General features: G+C 31.3%; 2 protein-coding genes across 5 annotated transcripts; both read left to right on the top strand.

The window, feature by feature from the left end:
* The first annotated feature begins 7,654 nt into the window (after nucleotides 1–7,654).
* LOC107927122 (protein GAMETE CELL DEFECTIVE 1, mitochondrial) lies at nucleotides 7,655–17,251 on the top strand. Of its 3 annotated transcripts, XM_041090416.1 has the most exons (6): nucleotides 7,655–8,568; nucleotides 8,761–9,058; nucleotides 11,055–11,108; nucleotides 11,782–11,931; nucleotides 14,468–14,537; nucleotides 15,446–15,531. In XM_041090416.1, exons 1-2 carry the CDS (start codon nucleotides 8,018–8,020, stop codon nucleotides 8,921–8,923), a joined length of 714 nt encoding a protein of 237 aa, XP_040946350.1. In that variant the 5' UTR covers nucleotides 7,655–8,017; the 3' UTR covers nucleotides 8,924–9,058; nucleotides 11,055–11,108; nucleotides 11,782–11,931; nucleotides 14,468–14,537; nucleotides 15,446–15,531. The 3 variants fall into 3 exon arrangements, with proteins under 3 accessions (XP_040946350.1, XP_040946352.1, XP_040946351.1); XM_041090418.1 differs by lacking the exons at nucleotides 14,468–14,537; nucleotides 15,446–15,531 and adding an exon at nucleotides 16,610–17,251; XM_041090417.1 differs by lacking the exons at nucleotides 14,468–14,537; nucleotides 15,446–15,531 and adding an exon at nucleotides 12,980–13,216.
* Nucleotides 14,505–17,251, top strand: LOC107927121 (protein GAMETE CELL DEFECTIVE 1, mitochondrial). 2 transcript variants are annotated; one of them, XM_041090414.1, is made up of 4 exons: nucleotides 14,531–15,254; nucleotides 15,446–15,635; nucleotides 15,741–15,952; nucleotides 17,002–17,251. In XM_041090414.1, the coding sequence occupies exons 1-3, from the start codon at nucleotides 14,704–14,706 to the stop codon at nucleotides 15,921–15,923; spliced, it is 924 nt and encodes a 307-aa protein (XP_040946348.1). In that variant the 5' UTR covers nucleotides 14,531–14,703; the 3' UTR covers nucleotides 15,924–15,952; nucleotides 17,002–17,251. The 2 variants fall into 2 exon arrangements, with proteins under 2 accessions (XP_040946349.1, XP_040946348.1); XM_041090415.1 differs by lacking the exon at nucleotides 17,002–17,251 and having other exon boundaries at nucleotides 14,505–15,254; nucleotides 15,741–16,175.
* Nucleotides 17,252–26,539: the final 9,288 nt, after the last annotated feature.

Here is a 26,539-nt window from a genome sequence, read left to right as displayed (position 1 = left end):
TATTCTCCTAACATGCACAAACTCCACATTCAAGTTAGTTCAATAATTTCCGTGTATCAATAATACATATACCATGATTGATGAGCTCATCAATTCCATGATTTCCACTCCCTTGTTATTTTTCCATATTTATCCCATTGAACTACTTGGAATTTCGATGGATTTTCAAGGGTACACCTAAGTGTACAAATCCGGGTCTGTCAATTCATATTCATGTGTGCACATTTCCATTTCAGAGAGCACACTCCCGCGAACCTTATCTTTACAACGGGATTACTAGTCCAGGCTAAATCCTCTGTAATATAAACTCATAGAGTATTGTCGGGATAATCAGTCTAGGCTAAATCCCCTGCAATGACAATTACTTTAATGAGCTTGGATCTGAATTACCAGTCCAGGCTAAATTCATACACTAATTCGGATTACCCGTCTGGGCTAACTCCATTTTCCACAAATTCTTCGAGAGGGCTATATCAGGATAGGATCACCCATCCGGGCTAGATCCTTTTTACCGTCAATTCCTTTTTAGAGATCCATCGAATTTTCCTTTCATTCAACCGAGATTTATTTTCTCTTTTCATCAAGAATATCAATACTTCATCAATTATCATACAATAAACATCCAAATCATATTCACATCAAGAAAAATATGTTTCAAGCATTTAAGAATATAATTCAAGTTACACGAACTTACCATGCTAAATTGCAGAAATATCAAAATTCATGGACATTTTGGTAATTTTCTATTTTCCTCGAATTTCCATCCAATCTTGATCTAAATTAATATTTCATTCAATTTATTAATTTAAATAATAAAGCAATTCATTTCATGCAATTTGATCACTTTTTGACATTTTTAAAAAATTACCCTTAAAATATTACTTTTATTCAATTTAGTCCCTGAACCTAAAACATGCAAATTAGTCATTTTTAATGAAAATTCATGCTAGTTGAATAATCATATATTTTCCTCCTCCTCCTCTCCATTCCACATCCTTAATGTATATAACATGCTTATATGTAACATTATTTATAATTTCATTATTTACTTATTTGTTCATTCAAAGCTGTCCACTTGAGTCATAGTCACAAAATTATTTATATCTTGAGCTATGTAACTCCAAATTGAGATCCGTTAATTTTATATGAAACTAGACTCACATATCTTCTTACTATAAAATTTTTAGAATTTTTGGTTTAACCAATAAGTACAGTTTATTCTTTAAATTCATCCCTATTCTGCTATCCCTTCTTCACTAAAAATTAATTATCTCCTTGTACAGGATTCGGATAATGTTACCGTCTGTTTCTATTGAAAATAAACTCATTCAAGATTTTAAACATATAAATTTAAGCCCCTAATAATTTTTATCCAATTTTTGATGATTTTCCAAATTCAAAACAGGGGAGCCTAAAATCATTCTGACCTTATCTCACAAAATTTATTATAACTCATGATTTGTAATTCTATTGCTTACACCATTTCTTCTATGAGAAACTAGACTCAATAAGCTTTAATTCCATATTTTTTTTCATCCTCTAATTCAATTTATAAGATTTATGGTGATTTTTCAAAGTTAACCTATGCTGCTGTCCAAAACTATTTTAGTGCAAGATGTTGATAATCAAATTTATAACACCCTCATTTCCTTTCTCTACAATATTTTCTATCAATTCCTCTTGTTTCCCTTCACTAACATATCAAGAACATAGAACCTTATATAATAAAACCCTACATTAACATCAATTTCATACTTTTTCAATAATATCAAACTCAAAAATATATTGAAATCTTGATGTTCTTACCTTGCTCTATTGATTTCAATCTTTAACTTGATTTTATCTCTCCTCCAGCCTCTATTTCTTGAATCTAACTTGATATTCTAGCTCCCCATGGTCTCCTTATCAATTTTCTCTCTTGGTGGCTATGGAAATTTCTTTGATTTCTAAGTGAAAATGGTGAATTTTTAGTGAGAGGACTAAATTGTAAAGAAAAGAAAGTTTCTTTCTTTCTTTTCTCTTCATACGTTGGAATGCATGGGAGAAGATGATGATTCTTCATCTTTTCTTCCATATATATATACTAAATAAAATAATAATAAAATGATAAAATGTCATTTAAAAATCAAATTAAAATATTAATAAACTAATACTTATTTATTTATTTAATCTAAAATATCTCCAACATTATCATTATTTTCTAGATTTCTCTTTCTTCTAATTGATCATTTTGCCCTTTAGATCTTTTAAAATTCCATCATTAAGTCATCACTTAATTTGGTAAAATTACGATTTAGTCCCTTATAATTCTTCATCTATTCAATTTGGTCCCAATTCATCAATTTTCCTTAGTTTCTAGATTATTTCACCCTTAAAATATTTACACTATTGGTCCTTCAACTTTTTCATATTTACACTTGAATCCCTCAAATTTTGAGTATTATTCTTGGGTAACAAAACTTTTCTCACTTTTACAATTTAATCCTTTCTTTAATTAATATGTCATAATATACTTTCCAATGTTGTCATAACTCAAAATTATCCTTTTTGTCACTTTATTTCCTTATTATATCAAAGATAATATCTTACTGTAAAAATTTTCGGAGTATTACAAAGAGAGAAGCTTTACTTGAAGTAACAATAAAGACATTGTCGTCGTGATTATTGGTGGCGGTAGAATGGCCGATGGGCTTATTGGAAAAGGTGGGGTCATGGTTCATTGTTGCTGTCGTTGGATTCCTTGAGGATCCAATGTTGATGGTGTAATTATTGAAATCTTTATGTTGCAAATAAGCTAAAAAAATATTGTGGACTAATTCTAGAGAGGTCCCTAATTTTAGTCAAAAGTAAAAAAAAGTCATAGATTAATAAAATTTTTAACGTAATTATCTTAATTAAAATGACTAAATTGACAAAAAGAAAAACTAAATACAAATTACTGTCAAAGTTGAGATCAAGTCATTTAAAAAATTTATAAAAATTGACCGCATATTATGAGAAAAAGAAATTTATGGGTACCTCAAGGGTCTAGCAAATGCATTGCATAGTCTTTTGTCATAAGTTGAGGATACTCCTTTTTGACTTTATTGAACTTATCACTGTATCAGACGAAAACAGGAGTCGGATCTTTGTGTTGTATATAAATGCGTGTGGGCAATGGTCAAAAGCAAATATAGAATAATGAAAATTGGTTTTGATTGTATTTAATTGATTTCGGATGCAATGTGAACATTGAAAAGTGTTGTTTTGTGTTGCATGGTGTTGCACTCTTTAAGTTTTGATTTCTTCTTAACCAAACCTCCTAAATAAAATTGTGGGTTCTACTTCGTATTTTCGGTCGAACAGACGACGATATCATAATAAGAAGTTTTTCAATGTTGCGATAATGGATTACGTGAATGGGGACGTTGCAATGTGTTTCCCACATAAATCGGGTTTCTTATCCCAATTAAACTATGCTATTTTGTCCATTAAATTTTGATTACTTTAGAGATATTTTAATATGATCAGACCTCTAATCTTAGTCTATTTAAATTGGCATTGTATCCTTGTTTTGAGAGGGCAATTAAGAATGTAGTACTATAGAACTTTCTTTTTGGGGGCGACAAGATGTAGTCGCTGATGAATTTTCGTGGTAACTATGAAGAGAATTTTTGTACCCCTTTTGAGAGAACTCTATGAGAGTTAGGGCTTTGTTTCCGGGGTTTGAGTTTGTACGTTTAATACATTTAAGTTTATTTTCTTTGTATTGTACTCTCGTTTGTTTACTCATTTACTGAAAAGTTGGAGCTTCCTTTGCCCGTAATTTTTATACTCTTTGGAGGAGTTTTTCACGTAAAATTTGTGTGTTCGATCTTCTCCACCTTTTCTATTTCATTGTTTATACAGATTGATTCCAACAAAAATAAATACATAATATTGAAATCATATTTTATTTACATTAAACTCAAATTACACAATTAGTTATTTTAGATCGATTTACTAATTTAATGAATTTTATTATTATTATTATTTGTTATACTTATATTTAAGAATTTGATTAAATTGGTATCACACAGCAACTAGATTCTAATTTAATTTTGAAATTACTAAAAATTTCATTATTTTTACAAAATAATATTAATTTTGTCCTTTCACATTTTATATAAACTCTAATATATATATATATATAATATTTGAACTCAAAACACCAACATAATTTTTATCAATTCAATTTTATCATCTCGTAACATTTGATTTTTATATTAATTCTTTAATAAATTTATTAAATAAAAAATTTCATCCATGGCACAATCTAGCAAAATCTGAAACGCAGACAGAACCGCTAAATCTGAAATTGGAATTTAAAAAGAGAAAGGGAAAAAAGGGTTACGAAACAGAAACTTCCTAACTATAGTCTAAGCTAGACATGCATTAATTCAAGCAAAGAAAAAGTAGCAACAACAGCCAAAACAGAAGTCCTTGTTGTCCTCTTCGGTTCAATATGGAAGACCTACATTTTTTTGTGGGCTATCACAGCATGAAGACAAATACAGAAGCCGGAGCTCCAACCCCCTTACATTTTTCATTTTATTTTAACTGCTTAGCATATTCAAATTATTTCCAATATGTGAATTTAACCTTTCAAGGTTTCTTCAGTAATAATTTAACCAAACTCCGGATGATCCGATATGGCAATAAAAATAGTATAGAAAAGTATCTTCTCTCCTTTTTTTCTTTCCTCTTCTCTCAGCTCCGCCTCCACTATATATATATATGTGTGTGTATGTGTGTGTGTGTCTTTATCTTCTTTCTTCATTACACCAATCAATATGGACTTTCCCCAAAAGCTTCAGACGTTTCTTGTTTCGATTGTAGCAATTTTCACCAGACTCTGTCCTGAATTATACCAGCAAGAAGAGCCACCATCTCTGCCACGGCCAGCAACCGTAGCCAGTATCGACATCGAACGTCAGCCATCATCATCATCCCCGCAACCTCAATTGCCCTCTCAGCTACACCCTTTACTTGCACTCCAGAGCCATCAACAATGGCAAAATACAGTAATAGCATTTTGCTTTTCATATGCACTGGGTGTATCCCTCCAATATGCGACACCCCATCAGTCCAATCAACACCTCCCATTTCCCATGGTTTTGCTTTCCTTCCTTGTTCTACTTACCTTCATTTTGATGTTGGGTGCTTTCTTTATCAACCCATATTGCACCACAACTTCAAATGCATTGCAGAAACTTGCTCTCCTCCTGGCAGCAGCTGCATTCACCCACACTCTTTCGATCCCCTTGTCGTTCGAGCTCAAATGCGCCATATGGGCTGTGTTTCTCCTCCCCTTCCTCACTGCCATCATCTTCACATACTTGAATACAAAGACGGCCTGATTTTAAACTTACTATCTGCACGTTTCATGGTGCCAGCCTGCATTACTAGGTGGTGTAACAGAGCATCACAGAGTCAAAAAAAATTATTCTTCAAAGTTAAATTATCATTGCTTGGAATTTGTATAAAATTTTGGGTTGCCATGGGGAGTTTGATTAGAATCCTTGTAATTCTCTGTATTACTAGAAAAAAGAATGAGAAATAAATAGACTAAAGGATTTCATCAAAATTTTTGTTATACCACATTTGCAAACAGTTACACGTGTCACAAGTGAACCTCACATTAAGCGAGCCTCTAATATGGAACTACCCTTGAGTGGACCTCACGACAAACAAACCTCTGATGTGCACTACCCTCGTCAGGACCACAAAGAGCTTCACGCTCATTGATTACCAAATTATTCTATGATGTCACATCACTGATCTATAGGATCACATTGTCATCTCTGCAAAGAGACAATATATGACTTTGTCGTCAGTGAGGTCCGAAGCATGCCATCCCCTTATATAAACTTTCTTATTACTTCGGAAGCAACATTCAAAGTATAAACCAACCCTTAACTATTTAGCATTCCTCTCTTACAACATTTCCTGCTATCCTCACCACCGTTTCACCACCGTAACACAATAGCTTCCCCCATGGGTGGACTGTCACCTCTCTTATCATCCTTCTTCCTTTGTTGGTTTCATCATCAACAATTGATGCGATGAGTATAGACTGACTATGATTGACCTAGATACCATCCCACCAATTTCCAAACACCCCCAAGAAACATCACTCATGAGTCATGACTAACCTCAAACAACTACCGAGAAGGCAACTCAGGAAATACAATACATGCATTTCAACCCCTATCAACAATATTATCAATACCCACCACCTTAATACTATGGCCAATAACCTCAAAACCATGCCAGTGCCCCCCCGATTGATCAAAATTCCTAAAATTCTCAATCAGGTTCACAGTAGTTTATAGAAATGCAAGAGAATATGAAAACACTTGGAAAAGCAATTGTCTTCCCAATAGAAACTATATTAGGAGCAACAAAGGTTTCTTCAAGAACAACTACAGAGACAACGATAAATGAACTTAAGAAATGAGAAATGAGAAAATCATTAAGGAATTGGAGGCAATTTGGGATGTCTAAAGGCAAGATCCTCAAGAAGATGAAACAACCCATTTCACGCATAGGTAGCAATGTAACCCTTGGAGCAAGGGCAATCCTATAGATCATCGTAAACGAAAAAGTCAACAACTTGACGAGGATATTTTTGAAGAATAAATTTAAGAGTTAAGAAGAGAAATGCAAGATTTTAAAAGGATAAAGTCATCAAGTTTCCTTAGGAATGTTGGGCTTTAGTGTTTTTAGTGTAATTTTTCGTATATACTTATAACTTTGTAAGAAATTGGTTTAATAAAATTTCAGCATTCACATTACTATCATTTGCATGTGTTTATTAATTTTTGCACCCAAAACAAAATGTATAAACAAATATTACCTCATTTACGTTTAACTAATATTAAGTTGCATTATATAGACAGATTATAATGCGAGAAAACAATTTATATTAGTAGGTAATCTAAATTGTCTATAGTTTAATTACTATTATATATCTATCAAGTCCAAATTGGGACATATCTTATCTTGGGTACCAGAGCGGATGACTCTTAGGTGTGATTGTTTAGACTGACAATACATTAAATAAGACTCAAGTTGAATTTATCCTAGATTCGCTTATTGGATTTATTCACTTGTAACGTTCATAGTGTGACTTACCTCAATCTTAAATAAGTGACAAACTATATATGCGTGACTCATATACTTTGATATGTTAAAAATTTTAATTTTATTGATAATAGAATTGAAAGCTAATGCATTAGATATACAACTTCTGCATAATATGACTTCATTTACAATAGTAAAATTTGATCTCGATTATTTAGTGGTGCAATCTCTATACGTACGTAACTAAATATATATTGGATGTTAAAAAGTAAATCTGAAGCGCCCATTATAAACCTGAAACTTGAAATAATCTATTACCATTACAGGTTAACTTTGTTTGGCTAATGAACAATGAAGGGAAGTTTCAATGACATGTGTTACCATTTCCTTTATCTATTGATTTTCTCTTACTTGAAAATTGGATAAAAAAATTAAAATTTGTATATAGATATTTTTTTTTATTTTAAACTTTCTAGAATTTAAAATTATTTTTGAAAACATTTAAAGCATTGCCACGAAAGTAGTCTTTTGGTGAGGGGTGATGGCTTCATGTCATTCCCTTTAGTAATATTTATTTATTAATGTTTTGGCTTTGGTATAATTTGGAGAGTTTTTTAGTTTTTCCTTGCTTCTTCTGTCTTGGAAATTTGCATTTGATCAGAGCTTTACGTTTGCAGTTTCGGTGTTGTGTAGTAACCAATTTGGTAGGAGATTCAGAGGAAGAAGGGTGATCTTTCATAATTAGTAGTAAGTTTATGTTTTTATTGAATGGCACTAGCTTTGCATTGACGCCCTGGTTCTTGTTCTCGTTCACAATTGATTTTAGTAAAAATATCATAGCTTGCTTCTGTTTCTCTACATCTTTAACTTCTATTTCTTTAAAGCTATAAACTTGCTTGCCGTAAACCCTAAAATGATGTACTCCTTTAATTGGATTGCCAAATCCATCACAAAGCCAGTGATGTACACAATTCACTCGAAATTTGGTAAACCCCACTTGAATCTGACTTCCCTTTTCAAAACTCTCTCCACTAAACCTCCTCAAAATGGCAAAGATGACTCTTGGAACGATGCCTGGGAAACAGCTTGGCTCCCTGATGACATTTCTCCCAAGAACAGAGCTCCTTGGGAAGCTGATGTTAACTTCCCTTCTAATGAAGAATCAGCAAAAATGGCGCTTTCATCGGACGTCGATGCTGAAACCAAGGCATTTGTCGAAGACATGAATGAGAATTGGAATGAGAGACGAAAGTCACCTAAGCAGAAGCAGAAAGAGGAAGCAGAGAAGGAGGGGAAAGGAGAGGGTGGTGGATTGTATAGTTTGGATAACATAAAGAAAGATTATAGGTTGAAGAAGCAGAGAATCCATGCTGGGTTGTGGATGAAGGAGATTGACAAATTGGAAGAAGCTAAATTGGGAGATTCTGCGGATGATATTGATAGATTGCTTGATAGCTGCTCTGAGTATGTCTTTTCTTTTATACACTTTGTTTCCTTGCTATGTTGGTTTAATGTGATAATTTTGGAAGGGTTTTTGGTTTCTGTTACTTTCCATATTGAAACTTGTCTTCATATCATAGCTAACAACATCTTTAGGTTCTACCAGCAATTTATTGCTGTACTTGTGGGATTTGACACATAATGTATATTGTGAAGGATTTTTGACTCTACCAATGCTGACTTGGAGAATTCAAGAGTTCCAAGCTCTTTTGAGTTAAAAACTAAGCCTGATGGTTGGGAAACAACATCAAAAGCTCCTGATGGAAACGTGTGGGAGATGTCACTGAGGGAAGAAGATATTCTCCTCCAAGAATTTTAACTTTTGCTTTACTGCCCGACAGTCTTCCAAATCCCTAACCCTATCGTGCCCTCCTCCTTTTTTTTCCCAATTCCAAAATCAAGGCATCAAGCTACCTCCGGTCCTGCACCCAGTTCCAGAATCAGGCGTTTAAGGGTAAAAAGACTTTTTATGTTAATTATTTTGATTTTTTGGGTAATAATGTTAATATAATTTTTTTTGATTCGTTGATGTTCATAAGATTTTTTATGTTAATTATTTTGATTTTTTTGGGTAATAATGTTGCTAATTTTATTTGTTAATGACTGTGCCTCTGTGGAAAGAAGTAGAGATATTGATTATTGAATAATTATTATTTTTTTCTTTTATAATCTAAATGATGGATTTCTACGATTCTAATTTCTATGTCCTGAGAATGGTTTTACCCTATGCTTATTTCTCCGGACTGCGGTATTAAAATAAGGTTTGAGCTTAGCAGATTTTAATTCACTTGATTTCCGTTGTATTTTGTTTAATTTTCGCGTTGTATTTTGAAGAAGTAGAGATATTGAGCATGTTTTGGGATGACTCAGTAATTTGAGTTTAGGTGATTTGAGCATGTTTTGAAAGCCTACAACTTAGTCAATAGCAAATCTCAAGCTAATTCATAATTTAAGCCATAAACTTGATTTGGAATTTCAGTTGAGTTAGAATGTGTTGCCAACACACATGTTCTAATTTATGCAGTTTGAATTGGATTCAAGGTAAAGAAGTCTGTCTATGTGTTGAGTTCTTAGCAGATTTTAATTTACTTAATTGTCGTTGTATTTTGCTTAATTTTCGCGTTGTATTTTGCTTAATTTCTTTCTAAATTTTTAAATTTTAAGATACTTTCTTTCTAAATGTTGCAGATTTTAAGATTCTTTCTTTCTAAATGTTTAAAATTTAATTTAGCTTATTAGACATGTTATGTTCGTACCCTGGGGTGTTTTTCTATAATTTGTCAAATTATTTTTAATTTTTTAAGTATACAGATGGTTATTTGTTGCATGCTTCCAATCAATCCCTAGCTTTCTTTTTCTTCATGTTTACATCTGATTCCCAGTTTTATTTTTCCCTAATTGTTCTTATAATATTTTATGGAGAATATTCAATTGATACTTGTTATTGAAAATGACTATAGAATAGGTCAGAAAATAAACAGTATATGTATGAAAGGGTTGTATCAGAATACTTTGATTCTTAAGCATTATGATTCTGGGGAAAGAAATTATTGCAAATTATGCTATCTAAGTCGAAGCAAATGACAAAATTGAGTGGCCCAGAAATGCTTGTTTGTGAATATGTATGGTTTGGGAAAGTCGTGTACTCACAAGCCTAGAAAGTGATATGTTGGCCATGCATGCCAGTGGAAATAAAATAAAAAAAAGAAAAGAAAAGAAACCTATGCCTTTATTGGATTTGCAAATTTCTTTTACAAGTCCCATAAACATTTTGGAGCGTTTACATGTAAGGGTTAGTAAAATTCGATTCGATTCGAAAAAAAATCGAATTTTAAGTTAAGCGAATCGAGTTAATCGAATCAATTCGAATTTTTTTCGAATTTCGAGTTTGAATCGAGTTGAATTTTCGAATTGGAATAATTCAAATAATTCGAATATAAACCATATTTTTTTTATTTTTAAAATACACCTACATTTAAAACAAAAGTCACTTCTAAAATCCCTAAGCAGCCCATGCCCTCTTCCTCTGCCCTTTTTTACCCAATCCACCTCCACCGATCCACCTCCCGTCCACCACACGGCTCCACCCAATTCCAGAATCAGAGGTTAGAGCAGTGCTTCTACCGTTCTACGTCTTCTACCTTTGAATTTCAAAGGTCTGTTAACTTTTATTCATTTCCTTACACTGTATTTCTTTACACTGTATTTCTTCCTCCTTACACTGATCCATCAATTTTCTTCATCTCATCTTCCAATCTTTGAAGATAATCCGTAATCTTGGATAACCTTTGAAACCCATTTTTGATCTTCGAAACTTCTTTCAGAAACTCAGATATAGTTTTCGGTACATAAACCAAACTCAAATCCAAACTCAAATCGTCGATAACCAAACTCCTTTCTTCTGCTCTACCAGGCGTTTCATTTATTTATTTTTTCAATTTTATTTTCAGGGTTTGGACATACATGGCCGAATCTGTATAAACGAACAAGGGATTAACGCACAGGTACTTTGTCAGTCGCCCCTTGCGTTTTTTATTAATTAATAATTGAGCAAATAATTACATTCCATTATTCAAGGCGATTTGAGCATTGTCATTACTGTCATATTCTACCACTCCATAATTTGGTGATGAATCGACATTGTTTTTCTGCTCATTCGATTTTTCATGCTCGACTAAACAAAAGGGTGTTTTTTATCCCTTTTTTTTTGCTAACGAAAATGAAATATTAGGTTGCAAATGCTAGTGCTTGCTTCATTTTTGACCTTGTACAGTTATTTTCAAATTTAAACTACAGAAATTTTAGTAATTGAAAATGCATATAGTTCTCATATGCTTTTCCATGTATGTACAGGCATATTTTTCCTATCTTCATTCAGCACTCTCTTGGTGCTTAGTTCCTTCCAGCATATTGATTAATTGTAGAAGATAGTATAGTTTGGTCTTTTTTGTTCTCTTCTTTCCCTCCCATTCCTCCTTTCCTTTTAAAGTACTCAAGTCGTATGTTGTTTGGAAAAACAAGGGCAGAGTATTTCTTGAATGCAAGTAAATGATTGATATTGATGGCAGTGCTAGAAAGTTGCATAGCTTGGTTTGCAGTGCATAATGCCTATCAGATTCCTTGGAGTAGTTCATGTTTTGCCACTAATAATTTCTTCTGTACGCCTTCATTTTGCAGTATAGTGGGCCCTCAAAACATTCTTTTGCATATGTTGAATGGTTAAAAGAAGATGACAGATTTTCAGATATACTAGTTCAGACATCTCCAGCGTTTAACGGGCATGCCTTTCCCAAACTGAAGCTGCGATATAAGCCTTCACTTGTACAAGTAAGCAATATGTTTATGTGTCTGCCTGTCTGTCCTTGCGTATTTGTTTAATTGTATCCAAATTTGATTTATTCCTTTTCTCTTTTGCTGCTTTTTGGTCTTCATAATTGTATTGTGTTCTTTTTTCTGTGATGCAGTATACACATTTGCCTTTAGCTAATTACTCTTGTAAAAGGCTTACATATTAGTTGTAACTGTTTAACATAGAATTTCTTGATGGAATGTTTAACTGTTTTAAATTCAATACTATTACACTCCCACCGGTATTTAAATCCTAATGGAAGAAGCATATTAATTGTAACTTCATAATTCATAAAATAGCTACCTTTAATGTAACCTTAGCACGCATGCTGTTGATATGTTTCATAAAGGATTCAACAAACTTAGAAAGATGAAATTAGGTGGAAATAACAGGATGAAAGGTACTAGATTCAAAGCTAAAAACACCCTCACCTTGTGTCTCCAACATGTAGGTGAACCTTATTTCAAGTGAATAAAGGAACACTATAATTTTTAGAACTTGGGACTTCAACTTGGAGGATTTGGATTCAGATCTTGTAAAGGGAGGCTAGGTATATGGAATGTGAAAGAGCCATCTTTTTTCTATAATTCAAGTCGACTGGCTTCCTAACATACTGCAAGGATAAAACGTTACACGGTTAAATCCCTATTCCCTTGTTTTTCTCACAATATAGTTCAACCGGCCAACTTAACAGTATCTAATAATCCCTAGTTGTCCTACATATTGTAGCATGAACTTTCAAAATTGTATTTGTGGTCTAACTTTATGGATCTGTGTTCTTCCAGCTTGTGAACTAGGTTCAGAAGCATCTGATTTCAGTATTAGGATTTTACTTATGTTAAGGATGGAACTATTTGTTGAACTTGCATTTGATGATTGTGACTAGACAATTTTTCATTAATCTCATTGTTCTTTTGATGTTTGGGCATTTATATACCTTATTTCTGTCTCTCTTTTACTCATCCAATTCACTTGAATATACACACACAAAAATACTATAAATACTGAGGTTGATTGCAATTACAGCAAAGTTGATTGCAGCTGATATGAACCCCCAAGTTTTGATTGGTTTATATGTTCAATAAAACTGTGAAGTATGAAATGGCAGTTTTGGATGACTTTTTAGTAAATTTCAAACAATTGATTATTGAAGACAAGTAAGCTTGATGCTTATGTTTTGTTTTTTTATTATAATGTTGTTTATTTCGACTCATGCTATTTACTTGGACTTTTACTTATGTTTTTTATTATAATCTTTTTGTATTATGTTTGTTATTTTTTTGGAATCATGTTGTTTATTTGGGTTGATGTTGTGTTACTTTTATTTATTCACTTATTTACTTCAACTTTTTGTTGTATGATTATGTTTAAAAACTTTAAAGAAAATTATTTTTTGAAAAATTACATAAAAATAAACAACAATAATTTTATTTTATTTTTAAACTTAACTCAAACAAATAATTTGATTCGATTCGATTCGATTTCTATCTCACTCGATTCGATTCAATAAAATTTCAAATAAAGTTAGGATGATAAAATGAGATTCGAAAACTCGATTAACTTGAAAATTTTCGATTCGATTCGATCGAATGCTCACCCCTATTTACATGTATTAAGTGTTTTATTCGGTTGATGTTATTCTTAATCGGGTCATAATTAATTAAATAGTTAGTGAATTCTAATCTAATGGTGATTTATTAAATAGTTAGTGAATTTTAATCTAATGGAAAAAAATAAGTAATCTTATTGTATTTTTTTGTTCATTATATACAAAAAGAAATAATTTGATATAATTTTAATAACAATTAGTTTTAAACAAAGCAAAAAAAAAAGGGCCGGGCCTGGGCTTCATATTTTTTCCCCAGGACGGGCCTGGACAAAATCTCAGACCCATATTTTGGGCTGGGCCCGGGCCTAGGAAGTGGGCTGAAAATTTTTGGGCCCGGCCCGGCCCATGAGCACCTCTAATTTACTGGTTTCAAGGATTGGACTGAACTACCATTTTGTTTGCTAGACATTATGTGATATGTTATTGATTATCTTTAACGTTCTCTCTGTTAAGCAAAATGAATGAATCATCCGAGTCTCTGAAATCGAGTCTTAGAGCTTCATATATTAATTTTGTGATATAATAATGGCAGCTATTGCTTCAATTCGACAAATTAGCGGGCAATTTACATTCTATGTCAAAAGATTTGCTCCATTTTCTCCTTTTTCTAAAATTTTTATTCAAGGTTTAATTTAGTTTACTGCTTGACCAAAAAAATGGGTCGGGCCGGGTTGGGCCCGGGCTTCATATTTTTTCAACGGGCTGGGCCCCGGCCCGGGCATAGGGAGCGGCCTGAAAAATTTTTGGGCCTGGCCTGGCCCAGCCCATGATGGCTTCATGTCATTCCCTTTAGTAATATTTCTTTATTAATGTTTTGGCTTTAGTATAATTTGGAGAGTTTTTTAGCGTTTCCTTGCTTATTCTGTCTTGGAAATTTGCATTTGATCAGAGCTTTACGTTTGCAGTTTCGGTGTTGTGTGGTAACCAATTTGGTAGGAGATTCAGAGGAAGAAGGGTGATCTTTTATAATTAGTAGTAAGTTTATGTTTTTATTGAATGGCACTACCTTTGCATTGACGCCCTGGTTCTTGTTCTCGTTCACAATTGATTTTAGTAAAAATATCATAGCTTGCTTCTGTTTCTCTACATCTTTAACTTCTATTTCTTTAAAGCTATAAACTTGCTTGCCGTAAACCCTAAAATGATGTACTCCTTTAATTGGATTGCCAAATCCATCACAAAGCCAGTGATGTACACAATTCACTCGAAATTTGGTAAACCCCACTTGAATCTGACTACCCTTTTCAAAACTCTCTCCACTAAACCTCCTCAAAATGGCAAAGATGACTCTTGGAACGATGCCTGGGAAACAGCTTGGCTCCCTGATGACATTTCTCCCAAGAACAGAGCTCCTTGGGAAGCTGATGTTAACTTCCCTTCTAATGAAGAATCAGCAAAAATGGCGCTTTCATCGGACGTAGATGCTGAAACCAAGGCATTTGTCGAAGACATGAATGAGAATTGGAATGAGAGACGAAAGTCACCTAAGCAGAAGCAGAAAGAGGAAGCAGAAAAGGAGGGGAAAGGAGAGGGTGGTGGATTGTATAGTTTGGAGAACATAAAGAAAGATTATAGGTTGAAGAAGCAGAGAATCCATGCTGGGTTGTGGATGAAGGAGATTGACAAATTGGAAGAAGCTAAATTGGGAGATTCTGCGGATGATATTGATAGATTGCTTGATAGCTGCTCTGTGTATGTCTTTTCTTTTATACACTTTGTTTCCTCGTTATGTTGGTTTAATGTGATATTTTGGAAGGGTTTTTGGTTTCTGTTACTTTCCATATTGAAACTTGTCTTCATATCATAGCTAACAACATCTTTAGGTTCTACCAGCAATTTATTGCTGTACTTGTGGGATTTGACACATAATGTATATTGTGAAGGATTTTTGACTCTACCAATGCTGACTTGGAGAATTCAAGAGTTCCAAGCTCTTCTGAGTTAAAAACTAAGCCTGATGGTTGGGAAACAACATCAAAAGCTCCTGATGGAAACGTGTGGGAGATGTCACAGAGGGAAGAAGATATTCTCCTCCAAGAATTTGATCGCCGAATTGCTTACTGTAAATTCCAGGTGTGTGTGTGTGTGGTGTTGTTATTTACGAGCTTCTTGTCATGGGTACTTTGGTCTATTGAACTCTAACATTGAAGCTGCCTTTGGCTATCTGAAATTATACAGATAGCTAGTTTTATTAAGACTCACATATTTAGCCGGAGGAGACCTATTGATGGGTGGAAATACATGATAGAGGAGATAGGGCCTAATGCAAGGAAAGGCAAGGGCAGTGTTTCAAGGTTACCGAGTTTGTCTGATGCATCGACGCAACCATTTAAGGAGGAGAAGTTACAATTGAAACCTTGATTGGTGGTTGAGACTTGACACCTTGAGAGGACACATAACTCTCCTCCAGTTGCAGAATCTGTTCATTTTGAGTAGTTCTTACAATAAGCACATTGGTTTTCTGTTAATCGTATTAATTATTTGTGTATTATATAAATTTTGTTATATTTATGGATGTGTGTTATTGTACTTTTCTTTCTTGTTATATTTTAGGTACAGGAAAGTATTGTGTAGAACTACTGAGATTGAAGATGAAAATTATTAGTTCTTCTAGCCGGCGTTGTTAGCAACTTAAGCATATAATGCACCTTTCAGTTCATCTTTTACCTTTAAAACTCTTGGGTACATGGTACATAACAAGAGTGTGTAAGTTTATATGCCCCGATTCCACAGAAAGTAATCAATCTGAGCTTTAAGCTTCCTCTGGGGCCTCTAGAGAACGACTAAATGTCATCATGCATGTAGCATAATTGCAAGAACATGTCTTTCCAATGGAACTCATAGAGTTGAATTCAGCTAGGCACATTGCATTACTAACTAGAAAAATGTAGAAACTGTCCTTTCTGGTTCCTTGAATTCACACCCAATAATTTGTATGTTTATCTTTTAGTAGTATTATAAATTTTAATTTGTTAATAATTGGCTTTTCTTGTTAACAAATTATGGACATGCTCAAGTCCTCAGTAACACATGACTTCTTTTTTCAGATAATTCTTGCTGTCCTATGGAATAGAGAATCAACTGTTAAAAACTCCATGACAGGCACAGCTTATTCAGTCCCCTTGGAACATCAGCACTGCATTTGAATAACCCAAATAAAATATATGCAACAACTGCATGTGCAAATACTGGTTTAGCCTGTTTGATTGATCTTTGGCTACTTGAAGTAGGATATTAATTTTAACCCATAAGTGCCGAACTTGTTTTGAGTGCTCCAATGTTCATAGCTTGCTGCCGTTGGGCATTATTGTTGAGACTTTACGGTCAAGTTATTGATTAAGCCTTTGGTTAAGGAAGAAAGAAAGGTCATTCAACCCCCTTTTCTCACCCCTATAGGGAGTAGCCGGTTTTCATGTTGCTATGATCTCACTCATTGCAGGAGCAAGCAGTTATGGGGAAGCAGGAAGCTCTGGTTACAAAAGGAGGTCCTAAAGGAAAAAGAGTAGACGGCATTCTATTTAAGCATTGGAAGGGAGAGGAAGTGAGGATAATGTGAGTGGCTAGTTGTAAACCCTTCCTCTTCTTCCTTTTTGTAATGTGCAGTTCATTGCATCCCCAAAAAATAGGGTGAAACAGTTGTTTTCCTTTGCTAAGTTTGCAATGTTCAATTTACTCCTGTTGATGTCTCATTGGACAGATTTTGTAATGCCTCTGTTTGGATTACATGTTTCTTGCTCCCAAGGCAAGAAACATGCAGATGGTTATTTTTTTTGTCTTTGTGCTTCTCTTATTCTACTCACTTTCAGCTCTTCAACGTATTGCCTCAGTAAATAATCGGGTTAAAACTTAAAAATCATGTTTTTAATAAATATGTATTTATATTTAATTTCTTCAAGTTCTATTTGAATATTACCAGGATTGTATATTCGATACTTACGAAAAATGAAATTCAGGTAATATAAAAAGTCGTCCATTATCTATGATGATATATTTACTTCATCTTTGAAGTAAAACCACATGTTCTGAGATTGATTTAAAAGGAAGATACAATAAGTTTATTTCTTTGGATAATTCATTATAATGCATCTTCATTTTCCATGAAATGATGCAATACAACAAGGATGGGTCAAATAGGGAACAGAGGCAAAAATTAGTGAGATAAAGACGAACTCTGAAATTTGTAACTTAGCAACAAAATAGTCAACACTTAACTGGCTACAAACATGTTACAGATCTTTAGTCATGTTGAACATATTTGTAATAATGAAGTTTAATAGGTAAGACATTGGTTTAATCAATTACTCTATAATACACATAATTTCTTTTTCATATTTATGTCATGAATGTTTAAAAGTCTTATAAGGAATAATATGTTAACATAATATGTTCTTGACTTCTTGCATAAAATATTTTGGTTTGCTTTGAATAGGGGTTTAATCTAATTTATGCACACCACTATCATGTGAAATGATTACTATTTCATCATTTAATAAACTTTTAAAATATAAAAAATGATAAATTGAAAAAAAAAACATATGTATCTAAAAAAAATTAAATTATTACAAAAAAATCTAGAATTTATGTTAGAAAAACTGAAAACCCAAAAAAAATTATCTCTTTTTTTAAATAAATTGCAAACAAATTAGATAAAGATAAATTTTATAAAAAAAATGTATACTTAGAGATAGGTGAAATTCTTCAAGTTGACAATGTAAAAGATAATGATCTGATAAAGGCTTATAAGAAACTTTTTTTTTTGTTTTTATTTGTTAGGGTTCATAGGAAAAATTAAATTCTTGTACTGGAAACATTATTAACTTGATCATGAATGAAGTTTATAAAAGTAACAAATTTATTAAATTTGGAATTTTGAGTACATATAGGAAAGCGAAAGCGACTAAGATAGAAATGAAGAAAAATAATCTAAAATATTAGTCGCACTAAAAATACAGACTTCTACGATACTTTCACTACATAATTTAAAAGAAAAAAAGAAAAGAAAAGAAAATCTAAAACATCGAAGAACCCTACTTTTCCAGGTTAGCTATTCTATTCTACTGTCCTCTGGTTTCTCGGCAGGCTTTCAACAGAAGGTGGTCATATTCATTTTCTTTATGAAAATTTTCTTCGCTTCATATTCTTTGAGATTTTATTTTGTTTTTCCAGTATTTTACCTCTTTGTTTTGATTTCAATTTCTTTTTTTCATATTTGAAGAATCTTCAATTGTTTTGTATGTACTCATTTCTTGATTGGAGTTTGACTTTAATTTATGTAAGTTTGAATGCCCCTGCAGTACTGACAGTGGCTTGAGGTTTTTCATAATTTTACCTCTAACTGAAGGCATGTGTATAGTTAAAACTATATAATCAGACCATATACAATTAGTCATTGAAATTTTGAAGAAAAGAACAAACAAACATGGCTTTAGAGGTGCTAATAAATTTGAGAGGGTTCAGGTAAAAATATAGGCCTAAAATATGGGCTCGGGCAAAAAATAAGGCCCGTTTAGAAAATGGGTGGGGCCTCGGGCAAAGTTTTTTTAGCCTATATAAGTATATACCTATATGTTCGAACATTAAAATTACATATAAATCATTCATACTTTTAATTTATTCAACCAATATACTTTGAATTATAATTCATCAAAGTACAATACATATACATACGATGGGCAAGATCATATATCTTTGAATTAGTTAGTGGAAAATGATTGGCAAGATCATACTTGTCCACTAATTATATACCAGTGAATGTTTTATTCAATTTTAAGGACCTTGATTAATCTCCCATTTAATCCTTCAAACCTAGTTGCTTCACAATTTAGTTCATTCCCTTTAGTTACTACCTTTTAATCAATTACTAATTTCCTTAATAATTCCTTTAATGATCCTACTCATTATTCTCGGCTTTGTCCGGTGAACTTATTGAGGCTAAGAGCAAGTGCCACAGGTGATTCGAAAACAGCCTACTTTTTCAGTTTCTTCTTATTTCAAACAAAGTTGAATTTTGGATTCACCCCAATCTTTTGGATCACAAGTTTTCGCTTTTTATGTATGTATAGAGATTCCATAAACCCTAAAATCTAAATCCAATTTTATTGATTTTCTTCCTTTTTCAGTTTTAATAAAAGAACAAATTTGCAACAAAAGAACATTAACAGCAAATTCAAACCCCCCCCGATATTTAAAGTGTAAACACAATCAAAATCCCCCCAAGATTCAATGTCTCAAAATCAAAATCAGAAAACCGTTAACAGCAAAAATTAAAATCACAATCAAAATTAAAAAGCAAAAAGGGGAGAAGACGTTGAAAAATTAGAAAACCGTTAACAGGAAATAGGATTAACACTTAACATCAAACTCGCCTTTGAAATTCAAAGGTAGAAGACGTTGAAGGCTAGAGCGGAGGTGGAATCGTGGAGGACCGGACACCGGAGGTGGAATGGTGGATCGGTGGAGGTGGGTTTTTTATTTGGGGGAAAAAAAGGGAGGAGGGAAGGGGTTAGGGATTTATCAGATAGGGGACGGGAAATGGGAAATGGGAAATGGGGAGGGGAATTGGGAAATGCAAATGTAATAAATTTTAAAAATAAAAAAAAATATTAATTAGATCCGGGCCGGGCCGGGCTGTGCTCGGGCTAAAAAAATTTTACTTGAGGCCCGGCTCGTTTTCTAAGCGGGCCTCATTTTTTGCCGGAGCCCATATATTAGGTCTATATTTTTACCCGAATCCTCCCAAATTTCGGGCAGGCCGTCGAACCGGGCCGGTCCGCCCAACCCATGAGCACCTCTAAAGCCATGTTTGTTTGTTCTTTTCTTCAAAATTTCAATGACTAATTGTATATGGTCTGATTATATAGTTTTAACTATATACATGCCTTCAGTTAAAGGTAAAATTATGAAAAACCACAAGCCACTGTCAGTACTGTTGGGACATTCAAACTGACATAAATTAAAGCGAAACTCCGATCAAGAAATGAGTACATACAAAACAATCGAAGATTCTTCAAATATTAAAAAAAAATTGAAATCAAAATAAAGAGGTAAAATACTGGAAAAACAAAATAAAATTTCAAAGAAAATGAAGCGAAGAAAATTTTCATAAAGAAAATGAATATGACCACCTTCTGTTGAAAGCCCGCCGAGAAACCAGAGGACAGTAGAATAGAATAGCTAACCTGGAAAAGTAGGGTTCTTTGATGTTTTAGATTTTCTTTTCTTTTTTTAAATTATGTAGTGAAAGTATTGTAGAAGTCTGCATTTTTAGTGCGACTAATATTTTAGGTTATTTTTCATCATTTCTATCTTAGTTGCTTTCGTTTTCCTATATGTACTCAAAATTCCAAATTTAATAAATTTGTTACTTCTATAAACTTATCAAGTTAATAATGTTTTCAATACAAGAATTTAATTTTTCCTATGACCCCTAACAAATAAAAACAAAAAAAAAGTTTCTTATAAGCCTTTATCAGATCATTATTTTTTACATTGTCAACTTGAAGAATTTCACCCATCTCTAAGTATAAAATTTTTATAAAATTTATCTTTATCTAATTTGTTTGCAATTTATTTAAAAAAAGAGACAACTTTTTTGGGTTTTCAATTTTTCTAACTTAAATTCTAGATTTTTTTGTAATAATTTAATTTTTTTTAGATACATATGTTTTTTTTTCAATTTATCATTTTTTATAGAGTAATTGAAAAATGATAAAAAATGTGTATTATAAAGTAATAGGTAAGACATTGGTTTAATCAATTACTCTATAAAAAATGATAAATTGAAAAAAAACATATGTATCTAAAAAAAATTAAATTATTACAAAAAAAATCTAGAATTTATGTTAGAAAAATTGAAAACCCAAAAAAGTTATCTCTTTTTTTAAATAAATTGCAAACAAATTAGATAAATTTTATAAAAAATTTATACTTAGAGCTGGGTGAAATTCTTCAAGTTGACAATGTAAAAGATAATGATTTGATAAAGGCTTATAAGAAACCTTTTTTTTTTGTTTTATTTGTTAGGGTTCATAGGAAAAATTAAATTCTTGAATTGAAAACATTATTAACTTGATCATGAATGAAGTTTATAAAAATAACAAATTTATTAAATTTGGAATTTTGAGACATATAAGAAAGCGAAAGCGACTAAGATAGAAATGAAAAAAAATAATCTAAAATATTAGTCGCACTAAAAATACAGACCTCTATGATACTTTCACTACATAATTTAAAAAAAGAAAAGAAAAGAAAACCTAAAACATCGAAGAACCCTACTTTTCCAGGTTAGATATTCTATTCTACTGTCCTCTGGTTTCTCGGCGGGCTTTCAACAGAAGGTGGTCATATTCAATTTCTTTATGAAAATTTTCTTAGCTTCATTTTCTTTGAGATTTTATTTTGTTTTTCCAGTATTTTACCTCTTTATTTTGATTTCAATTTTTTTTTCATATTTGAAGAATCTTTGATTGTTTTGTATGTACTCATTTCTTGATCGGAGTTTCGCTTTAATTTATGTCAGTTTGAATGTCACAGCAGTACTGACAGTAGCTTGTGGTTTTTCATAATTTTACCTCTAATTGAAGGCATGTATATAGTTAAAACTATATAATCAGGCCATATACAATTAGTCATTGAAATTTTGAAGAAAAGAACAAACAAACATGGCTTTAGAGGTGCTCACGGGTTGGGCGGCCCGGCACGGCCCGACGGCCCGCCCAAAATTTGTGAGGGTTCGGGTAAAAATGTAGGCCTGAAATATAGGCTAAGGCAAAAAATGAGGCCCGTTTAGAAAACGGGCCGGGCCTCGGGCAAAATTTTTTTAGCCTGGGCCCGGCCCAGCTCGGCCGGGTAATTAATATATATTTTTTTATTTTTAAAACTTATTACATTTGCATTTCCCAATTCCCCTCCCCATTTCCCATTTCTTGACCCTTATCTGATAAATCCCTAACCCCTTCCCTCCCTTTTTTTTTCCCCCAAATTGAAAACCCCGATCCACCATTCCACCTCCGGTCCTCCACGACTCCACCTCCGCTTTAGCCTTCAACGTCTTCTACCTTTGGATTTCAAAGGTGAGTTTACTGTTAAGTGTTAACCCTATTTCTTGTTAACGATTTTCTAATTTTTCAACACCTTCTCCCTTTTTTGCTTTTTGATTGTGATTTTGATTTTTGCTGTTAACGATTTTCTGATTTTGATTTTGAGACACTGAATCTTGGGGGATTTTGATTGTGTTTACACTTTTCATATCGGGGGGGTTTGATTTTGCTATTAACGTTCTTTTGTTGCAAATTTGTTCTTTCATTAAAACCGAAAAAAGAAGAAAATTAATAGAATTGGATTTAGATTTTACGGTTTATGGAATCTCTATACATGCGTAAAAAGCGAAAACTTGTGATCCAAAAGATTGGGGTGAATCCAAAATTCAACTTTGTTTGAAATAAGAAGAAACTGAAAAAGTAGGCTGTTCTCGAATCATCTGTGGCACTTGCTCTTAGTCTCGATAAGTTCACCGGATAAAGCCGAGAATAATGAGTAGGATCATTAAGGGAATTATTAAGGAAATTAGTAATTGATTAAAAATTAGTAATTAAAGGGAATGAACTAAATTGTGAAGCAACTAGATTTGAAGGATTAAATGGGAGATTAATCAAGGTCCTTAAAATTTAATAAAACCTTCACTGATATATAACTAGTGGACAAGTATGATCTTGCCAATCATTTTCCACTAACTAATTCAAGGATATATGATCTTGCCCATCGTATGTATATGTATTGTACTTTGATGAATTATAATTTATAGTATATTGGTTGAATAAATTAAAAGTATGAATGATTTATATGTATACGTATAGGTATATACTTATATAGGCCTTTGCATTTAGTTAAAGTATGAATGGTATATAAGTATAATAACCCAATCTTTGCACTCATTATTTCAAGTTCACAACGATAATACAGCTGCCATTTTCATTTAACTTACGATTTCAATTTATTAATTTATTTGTCCTAATACATCTGTATATTTAAATTTCCATGTATAATCAATTATGTATTAAAAATATTTTTAACTTTTTTTTATAAAAAATAACATTGTTTTATGTTAAACTAAAATAATATTGTATTCTATATTTATATTTGACAATTAATCTGGTAACAAATTACATATTAAAGTTTATCCTTTTTTATGAATTGGTATTTATCCTTTAAATAAAATTAAAATATTATTAAATATTTTCTATCTCATTATATATTTTAAAAAAATTAAATTAAATTAAATTATTTATTTTATTTTATTATACTTAATAACATTTTAATATATTAAAACTAAACAAATTAGTTTTTTTTTAAAATACAATTATAAAATATTTTAATAAATAAGATTTATTTAAAATTTTATAAGATAGTAATAAAATAGAGAAGAAATAAATTTAATGGTAAATTTGTGATTTTAATAACATAATACTATTGCTTGTTATTTTCATTTAATTAATACAACTATGTAATACTATTATGCTTATAATCATATTCTATTCCATTATAGCGAACTAAATATGTATCTTTCAGAATTTCATATACTTGTTTCTTAATTTAGACAAGGTTAAATCTTTAAATCTTTAATTTTTTTTATTTTTTAAATCTTATCTATCATTTTTACTCGAGGGTTTTGCTTATAAAGCACTACCTTTCTTTTGGAGTTTGGGTATTTTAAATTTTGAAGAATTAAAGTTTTTAATTATTTATTTTAGTTTATCTATCATTGTTGACTCAAAGATTCTGCTACAAAAACTCCACATTTCTTAAAAAGTTGTAATATTAAAATGATTTAACTCACGATTTAGCTTTTGAAGTATACATATTTTTCTATTTTGATACTTAAATATTTTTTTGTTCTAATTTGGTATATAAAGTATTAAGTTCTTCTATTTTTGGACCATTTTATAACGGTCATTAAAAAAAATTAGGTCACTTTGGCCAATAGAAAAGTGTCACATCGCTTGTCTTTTACCAATTAAAAATGTCACATGGCAATTAGATTTATTTAAAATAAAATTATTAAATTTAAATTAAAAATAAAAAATATTAGTATTAAATATTTAATTATTAAAAAAATTGTTGATTTTGAGTAATCGTTGATCAATGTTGAGCGGGCATTGACTTGTCATGTGGCTCTATTAGAATACGTCACATGTCTTTTTTTTAATTTTTTAATATTACATATATTATATTGATTAAAAATGTAAAAAATATATATAATATATAAAAAAGGTAAACAAAAATTTTAAAATCTATAATTATAATTTTTAAAAGTCAATAATATATAAAAATTGAAAATTGTTATAAAAACTAAAAAAAGTATTTGAATTTCTAGTAATTGCGAAAAAACAGCTTGAACTTTAAATACTTATTTAGAATTTTATAAAAAAATAATTTTTTAATTTTTAATAATATTATTAATTTCAACTAATTTCTTTTCAATTATCATATTTTTGTAAATTATTTTTAAACTTATTTTAAATATTTTAATAATATTTATTTTTATTTTCATATTTTTTAATGTATATATACATTTAATAAAAGAAAATATTTATTTTTTTACATAAAGCCATCATGTGGCATTTTGTGATTGGCTATTAAATTTGTTTTAATGTTAGTAAAGATTGGACTAAAAAATATAATTAAGGCATACTTTAGATACTAATTTACGATAAAAGAAACTTAAATATCAAAGTGGAAAAATGAAAATGTTTCAATGGATAAATCGTGAATTAAATCTATCAAAATTAGTTGAGTTCGATTTTTTGTTGGTGTTTTTAATGTTGGATTTATGGTTTCTGTTGGATAGTTAAGTTGTTTTTCATGGTTTTTTTTTATATGTGGGTTTTTTTTTCTTGGTTACTATAACTTTAAGGGGATTTTTAGAATTACTTTAGTGTCCTCCACTTTGAGAAATTTTACTTCAATGGTATATTAATTCAAATATTTTGAAGTGTCCCTCATTACTTTTACTCTTAAATTTTATCATTTTCATTAATGTAGAGAGGTACTCACAGTTCGGTTAAAATTAAATTAATCAATCGAATTGATCTATTTTGATCAATCAATCAGTGGTAGAATTTAGTTCGACTAAAGGTCAGTTAATAATTTTTTAAAATTTCGGTTATCAATTATTTTGGTTTGAAACAGGGTAATAAATGTTTGTTGTTTTCAAGATTTATGTAGTGTTTGGTTGTTAACTTTCAAGACTTACGTAATATTTCTATTAATGTTTTATTTGTTGTTTTCACATTCATTTAAAGTTTTTGGATCTATCAAATAAAAGAAAATAAACATTAGCAATATATTTTTAATGTCTTATACTTATTTTAACCAAAAGAAAAAAAATATAAAATTCGGTTAATTCGATTAATCGACCGAATTAACCAAAATATATTGATTCGATTAATGTATTTGAAAAAAAAATCGGTTTGGTTAACGGTTAAAATTTTTTACATTTCGGGTAATTCGGTTAATAGTAATTTGATTCGGGTATTAATCGAACCAACCGTTTGAACACCCCTAATGTCGTGTTCCTTAGGTTGTTAATAAGAGTTAATTCCAATTTCACCATCTTTTTCTCTCTCCAAAGGCTTTAAATCTAATTTATGAAGAAGATGTATTTAGGGATCAATTAAATTTATAAATTGTTTAAAATTAAGATCAAGTTGATAGGACGCGTAACTGTTGAGAATTAAATGTATTATTATATCAATTTTAAAAATCACATCATTATTTTCCTTATTGATTTAATGGAAGTGACCAAAACAGTAATGAAATTGAAAGTGTTTTTTTTTTTTATAATTTGGCGATTGATATAGAAATATGCTAGTAATTGGGCGAGTGTTAGAATTGCTCAAGAGTCGAACCACCCTTCCAGGCCTGAAAGTTTGCCTGAAAAATAGGAGGGTTTGGACACAAATACGAGGCTCGAAAGATTG

Source organism: Gossypium hirsutum, chromosome D03 (assembly GCF_007990345.1).
Source record: "Gossypium hirsutum isolate 1008001.06 chromosome D03, Gossypium_hirsutum_v2.1, whole genome shotgun sequence".
In the NCBI taxonomy this organism is placed as follows: Eukaryota; Viridiplantae; Streptophyta; class Magnoliopsida; order Malvales; family Malvaceae; genus Gossypium; species Gossypium hirsutum.
The sequence above is the reverse complement of the archived record's forward strand: the minus strand, read 5'-3'. Positions and strand labels throughout refer to the sequence as shown.

Excerpts from the sequence above, each read along its gene's own strand:
- LOC107927122 (XM_041090418.1), top strand. The coding sequence starts at position 8,018 with ATGATGTACTCCTTTAATTGGATTGCCAAATCCATCACAAAGCCAGTG. Across the intron at positions 8,569-8,760 it reads TTGCTTGATAGCTGCTCTGA|GATTTTTGACTCTACCAATG; the intron begins GTATGTCTTTTC and ends TATATTGTGAAG.
- LOC107927121 (XM_041090414.1), top strand. The coding sequence starts at position 14,704 with ATGATGTACTCCTTTAATTGGATTGCCAAATCCATCACAAAGCCAGTG. Across the intron at positions 15,255-15,445 it reads TTGCTTGATAGCTGCTCTGT|GATTTTTGACTCTACCAATG; the intron begins GTATGTCTTTTC and ends TATATTGTGAAG. Across the intron at positions 15,636-15,740 it reads TTGCTTACTGTAAATTCCAG|ATAGCTAGTTTTATTAAGAC; the intron begins GTGTGTGTGTGT and ends GAAATTATACAG.